Source organism: Boleophthalmus pectinirostris, unplaced genomic scaffold, assembly GCF_026225935.1.
Source record: "Boleophthalmus pectinirostris isolate CB_2022bp ecotype Guang Dong unplaced genomic scaffold, ASM2622593v1 HiC_scaffold_23, whole genome shotgun sequence".
Classification (NCBI taxonomy): Eukaryota; Metazoa; Chordata; class Actinopteri; order Gobiiformes; family Gobiidae; genus Boleophthalmus; species Boleophthalmus pectinirostris.
The window spans coordinates 1,181,042-1,190,099 of record NW_026571207.1 but is presented as its reverse complement, the minus strand read 5'-3'; the positions used below and the strand labels follow the sequence as shown (position 1 = coordinate 1,190,099).

The following is a 9,058-nucleotide window of genomic DNA, read 5'->3' as shown; positions in this document are numbered from 1 at the left end:
GGTACATGTAATCTGTTACTCTGTTGGTAAGAGTCAGAGACGTGTTTGTGTTCGTGATTTCAGGTTCAGGCCTGTGGAAGGAAAGTGCAGAAAATCTCTTCCTTTCTGAGACTTTTGTTTCTGGTGAAAAATCTGAGTTCCTGTTTCGTTCCTTCGCTCTCGCCGCTTCCTCTTTTCTCGCTCGTCCAGATCTGCTGAGGTCACAGTCACCGCCGCGTAAAACTCAGATCTGAGCTCCATATACGCAGGTCTACACCGTGTATTTTTATTTCTAAATTTAAAAAGAAAAAAAAAACAAAACAACACTTTGCTGCCCCCTTTTGGCCAAAGACGATAATATTTAAACGATAATAAGCAAAATATGTTCTGATACAAGAGAGGAAAACGTGTTTTAAAGACGGCGGCGGCAAAACTCAAAAACTGTGACGTCCTGAGTCTGTAGTGGTTGGTTATTCAGAACTAAACCAGGACTAAAGTCAGGTCTAAACCAGGACTAAACCGGGTCTAAACCATGTCTAAACTGGGTCTAAACCAGGACTAAATCAGGACTAAACCAGGACTAAACCAGGACTAAACCAGGTCTAAATCAGGACTAAAATCAGGACTAAACCAGGACTAAACCAGGACTAAACCAGGACTAAACCAGGTCTAAACCAGGTCTAAACCAGGACTAAAATCAGGACTAAACTCAGGACTATAATGAGGACTAAAGTTAGGTCTAAACCAGGTCTAAACCGGGTCTAAACCAGGACTAAACCAGGACTAAAACCAAGACTAAACCAGGTCTAAACTCAGGACTAAACTAGCACTAAATCAGGACTAAAATCAGGACTAATCCAGGACTAAATCAGGACTAAACCAGGACTAAAATCAGGACTAAAACCAGGACTAAACCAGGACTAAACCAGGTCTAAACCAGGTCTAAACCAGGTCTAAATCAGGACTAAAATCAGGACTAATCCAGGACTAAATCAGGACTAAACCAAGACTAAAATCGGGACTAAAACCAGGACTAAACCAGGACTAAACCAGGTCTAAACCAGGTCTAAATCAGGACTAAAATCAGGACTAAAATCAGGACTAAACAGGACTAAACCAAGACTAAAATTGGGACTAAAACCAGGACTAAAAACAGGACTAAAACCAAGTCTAAACCAGGTCTAAACTCAGAACTAAACTAGGACTAAACTAGGACTAAATCAGGACTAAAATCAGGACTAATCCAGGACTAAATCAGGTCTAAACCAGGACTAAAATCGGGACTAAAACAGGTCTAAACCAGGTCTAAACCTCATATTTCTGGGAGAATAACATTGTGGTTACAGATTTCAACATGTTTGCATAATTAAAAGCATTTCTCTTTCTTTTTTCTCTTTCTTTTTTTGCTGCCAGACCTCTGTAAGTCCGGTCTGAGGTCCAAGCCGGGACTAAACCGGGACTAAACCAGGGACTAAACCCTCTCCCGCTCCCTCCCTGTCCCCCTTTAGGAGAGGGGGGCTGGGGCTCGCCGCTGCTGCTGCTGCTGCTGCTGGACGCCGTCGGGGTCGTCGGCGTCGGTCGTGGTGAATCCCTCGGGCCGGATCTCCATGACGACGGTCTTGAGCGAGTACCACCAGCCTCGCCACGGAAACCACACCACGCCGTCGTCGGACCGGGCGCTGTAGTGTCCCCCCCGGGTAGTAGCGTCCGTTCAGGTGAGCGCAGTGACACCTGCAGGACGGAGCGGGAAACACACCTGAACAGGTGAGGTTTTCTTTGGCTTTATGTCTGATGGTGTTAAAACCAGTCTAAACCAGGTCTAAACCAGGTCTAAACCAGGTCTAAACCAGGTCTAAACCAGGTCTAAACCAGGACTAAACCAGGTCTAAACCAGGTCTAAACCAGGTCTAAACCAGGTTCTAAACAGGTCTAAACCAGGTCTAAACCAGGTCTAAACCAGGACTAAACCAGGTCTAAACCAGGTCTAAACCAGAAACCAGGTAAACCAGGACTAAACCAGGACTAAATCCAGGACTAAACCAGGTCTAAACTAAACCAGGTCTAAACCAGGAAACCAGGTAAACCAGGTCTAAACCAGGACTAAACCAGGTCTAAACCAGGACTAAACCAGGACTAAACCATAAACCAGGACTAAACCAGGTAAACCAGGTCTAAACCAGGTAAACGTCTAAACCAGGACTGGTCTACCAGGACTAAACCAGGACCAAACCAGGTTAAACCAGGTGCTAAGAGGACTAATTTAAACCAGGTCTACTAAACCAGGACCTAAACCAGTTAAATCAGGACAAAACCAGTTTTAAGGACTGTTCCAGTTTTTTTTACTTCAAAAATCTGGTCACTTTAACTCGGATGAAACACACTCACTCTTAAAAAAACTTAAAAAAAAAGAAAACCGTGGGTATGAAGCGCGGGGTTAATGTTTGTGTGTTTTGTGTTTTACTTGTTGAACCACCAGCCGCCCTGATCTTCCGCCGCACAGTTCCCGTCGTAGTTGTCGTTGTCGCGGTCGAAGGTGCTGAAGTTGGCCCCCTGGTGGCTGGACCAGGACGCGGCGCCCACTTCCAGTTTCCCCGAGAGCGCGTCTCCGGCCGTGCCCACGTACCCGCCGAAGGAGAGCCGGTACTGCTCCTGCAGCGGGCGAAAGAGAAGACACTGGTGTGGGATTGTACTTTTTATTTTTTTAACAGGGACTTTCAGCGTCTCTCGCCACAAACGGACCTGGAGTCGTTTTTAAACAGAAAGTCGCCCTGAGTGGACGAGGTACAAACCCGAGGAACTCCCACTGAATTTATTAAAAGACATTATTGCAAGTGTCCAAATGTCTCCAAGACCGAGACAAGACAGAGTCCAAAAGTCTTCAAGACCAAGTCCTTCCACCTTCAAGATCGAGACAAGACCAAGTCCTTCCACCTTCAAGACCGAGACAAGACAAGTCCTTCCACCTTCAAGACCGAGACAAGACTGAGACAAGACCGAGACAAGACCGAGACAAGACTGAGACAAGACCGAGACAAGACCAAGTCCAAAAGTCTTCAAGACCAAGTCCTTCCACCTTCAAGACCGAGACAAGACTGAGACAAGACCGAGACAAGACTGAGACAAGACCGAGACAAGACTGAGACAAGACCGAGACAAGACCGAGACAAGACCGAGACAAGACCGAGACAAGACAGAGTCCAAAAGTCTTCAAGACTGAGTCCAAAAGTCTTCAAGACCAAGTCCTTGCACCTTCAAGACTAAGACAAGACTGAGACAAGACTGAGTCCAAGCACCTTCAAGACCGAGACGAGACCGAGTCCAAACACCTTCAAGACCGAGACGAGACCGAGTCCAAACACCTTCAAGACCGAGACAAGACCGAGTCCAAACACCTACAAGACCGAGTCCAAACACCTTCAAGACCGAGTCCAAACACCTTCAAGACCGAGTCCAAACACCTTCAAGACCGAGACAAGACCGAGTCCAAACGTCTTCAAGACCGGGACAAGACCGAGTCCAAATGTCTTCAAGACCGAGTCCTTGCACCTTCAAGACCGAGACAAGACCGAGACAAGACCGAGACAAGACCGAGACAAGACCGAGACAAGGCTGAGTTCAAACACCTTCAAGACCGAGACAAGACCGAGTCCAAACGTCTTCAAGACCGAGTCCTTGCACCTTCAAGACCGAGACAAGACCGAGACAAGACCGAGACAAGGCTGAGTTCAAACATCTTCAAGACTGAGACAAGACCAAGTCCAAACGTCTTCAAAACTGAGACAAGACCAAGTCCAAACGCCTTCAAGACTGAGACAAGGCTGAGTTCAAACATCTTCAAGACTGAGACAAGACCAAGTCCAAGCGCCTTCAAGACCGAGTCCAAAGACCTTCAAGACCGAGACAAGACCAAGTCCAAGCGCCTTCAAGACTGAGACAAGACCGAGTCCAAAGACCTTCAAGACCGAGACAAGACCGAGTCCAAACACCTTCAAGACCGAGACAAGACCGAGTCCAAACACCTTCAAGACCGAGACAAGACCGAGTCCAAACACCTTCAAGACCGAGACAAGGCTGAGTTCAAACATCTTCAAGACCGAGTCCAAAACAAACAAACACAACTCCAGGTAAGAACGTTTCACCTGCTCCTCTCCCACTCTGAAGTCTCTGTATTCGGCGTAGCGCTGGTTTCCCTCAAAGTCCTCCAGGTTTATCCTCAGAGAAAAGTTCCCTGCAACAAACGAAAGTATCGAGATAAAAAAATATAATAATAATAATAATAATAATAATAATAATAATAATAATAACACATTTGCACAAAACAGTCCAGGAAATGATCATCTTTAAAAGCACCGCGTTCACCTTGAGCTGTGAGGTGATGCAGGTTTTCATTCCCGAGCCAAAACTCTCCCGAATCTGACTCAAAGTCTCCAAAACCGTTTTTGTATTCTTCCCAGGACCTGAAAATATGTGAGAGGAGAAGGTCAGAAGATGAAGAGGATGAAGAGAGAGGATGAAGAGGATGAAGAGGATGAAGAGCAGAGGATGAAGAGGAGAGGATGAAGAGGAGAAGGAGAGGAGCAGAGGATGAAGAGGAGAAGGTCAGAAGAGAAGATGAAGAGGATGAAGAGGAGAGGAGAAGTCAGAGGATGAAGAGGATTGAAGAGGAGAGGATGAAGAGGATGAAGTCAGAGGATGAAGAGGAGATCAGAGGATGAGAGGAGAGAGGAGAAGAGCAGAGGATGAAGAGGAGAAGGGATCAAAGGAGAGAGGGTCAGAGGATGAAGAGGAGAGAGAGGTCAGAGGATGAAGAGGATGAAGAGGGTCAGAGGATGAAGGAAGATGAAGAGGATGAAGAGGAGTCAGAGGATGAAGAGGAAGGTCAGAGGATGATCAGAGGATGAAGATCAGAGGGTCAGAGGATGAAGATCAGAGGGTCAGAGGGTCAGAGGATGAAGAGGAGAAGATCAGAGGGTCAGAGGATGAAGAGGATGAGGGTCAGAGGATGAAGATCAGAGGGTCAGAGGGTCAGAGGATGAAGATCAGAGGGTCAGAGGGTCAGAGGATGAAGAGGATGAAGGTCAGAGGATGAAGATCAGAGGGTCAGAGGGTCGAGAGAGATCAGAGGGTCAGAGGATGAGAGGTCAGAGGATGAAGATCAGAGGGTCAGAGGATGAAGATCAGAGGTCAGAGGTCAGAGGATGAAGGAGAGGGTCAGAGGTGAAGTCAGAGGGTCATGAAGATCAGAGGAGAGGGTCAGAGGGTCAGAGGATGAAGATCAGAGGGTCAGAGGATGAAGATCAGAGGGTCAGAGGGTCAGAGGATGAAGGTCAGAGGGTCAGAGGATGAAGATCAGAGGGTCAGAGGGTCAGAGGATGAAGATCAGAGGGTCAGAGGATGAAGGTCAGAGGGTCAGAGGATGAAGATCAGAGGGTCAGAGGATGAAGATCAGAGGGTCAGAGGATGATCAGAAGAGGTCAGAGGATCAGAGGATGAAGGTCAGAGGGTCAGAGGATGAAGGGTCAGAGGGTCAGAGGGTCAGAGGATGAAGATCAGAGGGTCAGAGGGTCAGAAGGATGAAGGTCAGAGGGTCAGAGGGTCATGAAGGTCAGAGGGTCAGAGGATGAAGGTCAGAGGATCAGAGGGAGGTCAGAGGGTCAGAGGATGAAGGTCAGAGGTCAGAGGGTCAGAGGATGAAGGTCAGAGGGTCAGAGGATCAGAGGTCAGAGGATGAAAGTCAGAGGGTCAGAGGATGAAGATCAGAGGGTCAGAGGGTAGGATGAGATCAGAGGGTCAGAGGATGAAGAGGAGAGAGGGTCAGAAGGTCAGAGGATGAAGAGGTCAGAGGGTCAGAGGATGAAGGTCAGAGGGTCAGAGGATGAAGGTCAGAGGGTCAGAGGATGAAGATCAGAGGGTCAGAGGGTCAGAGGATGAAGGTCAGAGGGTCAGAGGATGAAGGTCAGAGGGTCAGAGGATGAAGATCAGAGGGTCAGAGGGTCAGAGGATGAAAGGTCAGAGGGTCAGAGGATGAAGGTCAGAGGGTCAGAGGATGAAGGTCAGAGGGAGTCAGAGGATGAAAGTCAGAGGTCAGAGGATGAAAGTCAGAGGGTCAGAGGATGAAGATCAGAGGGTCAGAGGATGAAGAGGAGAGGGTCAGAAGGTCAGAGGATGAAGGTCAGAGGGTCAGAAGGTCAGAGGATGAAGGTCAGAGGGTCAGAGGATGAAGAGGAGAGGGTCAGAAGGTCAGAGGATGAAGGTCAGAGGGTCAGAGGATGAAGTCAGAGGGTCAGAGGTGAAGATCAGAGGGTCAGAGGATGAAGGTCAGAGGTCAGAGGGTCAGAGGTCATGAGTCAGAGGTCAGAGGATGAAGGTCAGAGGGTCAGAGGATCAGAGGATGAAGGTCAGAGGGTCAGAGGGAAGGGTCAGAGGGTCAGAGGATGAAGGTCAGAGGTCAAGAGGGTCAGAGGGTCAGAGGATGAAGGTCAGAGGGTCAGAGGGTCAGAGGATGAAGGTCAGAGGTCAGAGGGTCAGAGGACTCAGACAGGGCAGAGCAGTGTGTCCCCGGCAGCGCCCTCTGCTGGTCAGTACCTGTTGAAGCTCTGCGTGCCGTCGGTGCGTCTCTGGATCACGGTCCAGCCTCCTCCTCCGCTCACGTCGCAGTAAACCAGGACCGGAGCCGGACTCTGCTCGGGTCTGATCCGGTACCAGCCGCTGGACCTCAAACCGGCGCTGAAAACCTGGGAGCAGTCTGCAGGCCGACAGAGCGGGTCAGTTTCACGTGTGTTTGTGCTCCCTGTACCGTTTGTTCTTTTGAATTTCAATTAAGAACAAAAAAAAATATAAAACAGGAAAATCTGCGTGTCGTTCGTTCATTCGTTTTTCAAAATAAAACCAAAAACAAGAAAACTCTCTCACCTCTGTACTGCGTATCCTCTGGCTGTTCCGCTCTCCTCCCTCCTCTGTACTGTGTATCCTCTGGCTGTTCCGCTCTCCTCCCTCTTCTGTACTGTGTATCCTCTGGCTGTTCCGCTCTCCTCCCTCCTCTCTCACCTCTGTACTGTGTATCCTGTGGCTGTTCCACTCTCCTCCCTCTCACCTCTGTACTGCGTATCCTGTGGCTGTTCCGCTCTCCTCCCTCCCTCCCTCGTCTCTCACCTCTGTACTGTGTATCCTCTGGCTGTTCCACTCTCCTCCCTCCTCTGTACTGTGTATCCTCTGGCTGTTCCACTCTCCTCCCTCCTCTGTACTGTGTATCCTGTGGCTGTTCCGCTCTCCTCCCTCCTCTCTCACCTCTGTACTGCGTATCCTCTGGCTGTTCCACTCTCCTCCCTCCTCTCTCACCTCTGTATTGCGTATCCTGTGGCTGTTCCGCTCTCCTCCCTCTCACCTCTGTACTTCGTATCCTGTGGCTGTTCCGCTCTCCTCCCTCCTCTCTCACCTCTGTACTGCGTATCCTGTGGCTGTTCCGCTCTCCTCCCTCTCACCTCTGTACTGTGTACCCTCTGGCTGTTCCGCTCTCCTCCCTCCCTCCTCTGTACTGCGTATCCTCTGGCTGTTCCGCTCTCCTCCCTCCTCTCTCACCTCTGTACTGCGTATCCTGTGGCTGTTCCACTCTCCTCCCTCCCTCCTTTCTCACCTCTGTACTGTGTACCCTCTGGCTGTTCCGCTCTCCTCCCTCCCTCCTCTGTACTGCGTATCCTGTGGCTGTTCCGCTCTCCTCCCTCCTCTCTCACCTCTGTACTGCGTATCCTGTGGCTGTTCCGCTCTCCTCCCTCTCACCTCTGTACTGCGTATCCTGTGGCTGTTCCGCTCTCCTCCCTCCTCTCTCACCTCTGTACTGTGTATCCTGTGGCTGTTCCGCTCTCCTCCCTCTCACCTCTGTACTGTGTATCCTGTGGCTGTTCCGCTCTCCTCCCTCTCACCTCTGTACTGTGTATCCTCTGGCTGTTCCGCTCTCCTCCCTCCTCTCTCACCTCTGTACTTCGTATCCTGTGGCTGTTCCGCTCTCCTCCCTCCTCTCTCACCTCTGTACTGCGTATCCTGTGGCTGTTCCGCTCTCCTCCCTCTCACCTCTGTACTGTGTATCCTGTGGCTGTTCCGCTCTCCTCCCTCCTCTCTCACCTCTGTACTTCGTATCCTGTGGCTGTTCCGCTCTCCTCCCTCCTCTCTCACCTCTGTACTGCGTATCCTGTGGCTGTTCCGCTCTCCTCCCTCTCACCTCTGTACTGTTTATCCTGTGGCTGTTCCGCTCTCCTCCCTCTGTCGTCGTAGTCTTGGGCTCTTCTCTGTTTCATTCTGTGGATGATCAGCTCTTGTCGCTGCAGTTGGACTCTCAGGTCTCTCTCTTTGTCCCTGAGTCGAGTCGCCTCCTCGGAGCAAACGTCCGCCAACACCTGCCAAGTTTGAACGAGACGAAGCCGCGTGTCGATCGTTCGTTTGTTTTTCAAAATAAAACCAAAAATAAGAAAAAGAAAAAACAATTAACAACAGATAATGATTCGGGTTTTTTTTTTTTTTCAGTTTTTGATTTTGTGTTTAAATGAAAAATGGAAAAAAAAAAAAAAAAAGAATGACTCCACAGATAAATACTGATGCAGAGTCACATATTTGAACATTTATCTGTAAATTGGATTAAATGAACAGAATGTAAAGAGTCTAAGATTTATAACGAGGTATAACCTGCCCACGGGAAATATCGGCCCCTATCAGCAAACATATCGGCCGATAATATTGGCCAACCGATATATAAGTCGGGCTCTACTAACTGTACTAGTAAAAGTACTATTGTGTCTCTGCAGACTGACCTGAGCGACCTGGACCAGGACCAGTCCTGTCAGAAGAGCTCGTCTCGTCCTCTCCATGTTCAGATTTCTCCTTCTCTCCGTCTTCAGATTTCTTCTTCTCTCCGTCTTCAGATTTCAGGTTTGGGTTTTGTTTTGGTTTTTTCTCTAAATCTTCAGTCTGCAGGAGTCGTGCACCTGGATCAGAGCTCGGCCCAGATTCCTGATTCTCTCCAGAAGCACAAATATGAAGGAGGAGGAGTGTGCAGCAGATGGGAGAAAAGAGTCAACAGGGACCAAAA

General features: G+C 49.2%; 1 protein-coding gene across 1 annotated transcript; it reads right to left on the bottom strand.

Moving 5' to 3' along the window:
* Nucleotides 1-1,307: 1,307 nt before the first annotated feature.
* LOC110175659 (fibrinogen-like protein 1) lies at nt 1,308-8,837 on the bottom strand. The gene is given in 8 exon segments (XM_055159573.1): nt 1,308-1,672; nt 1,674-1,710; nt 2,441-2,628; nt 4,119-4,207; nt 4,339-4,436; nt 6,565-6,724; nt 8,195-8,369; nt 8,781-8,837. Coding segments are annotated over 8 exon segments (993 nt in total). The 3' UTR covers nt 1,308-1,483.
* Nucleotides 8,838-9,058: the final 221 nt, after the last annotated feature.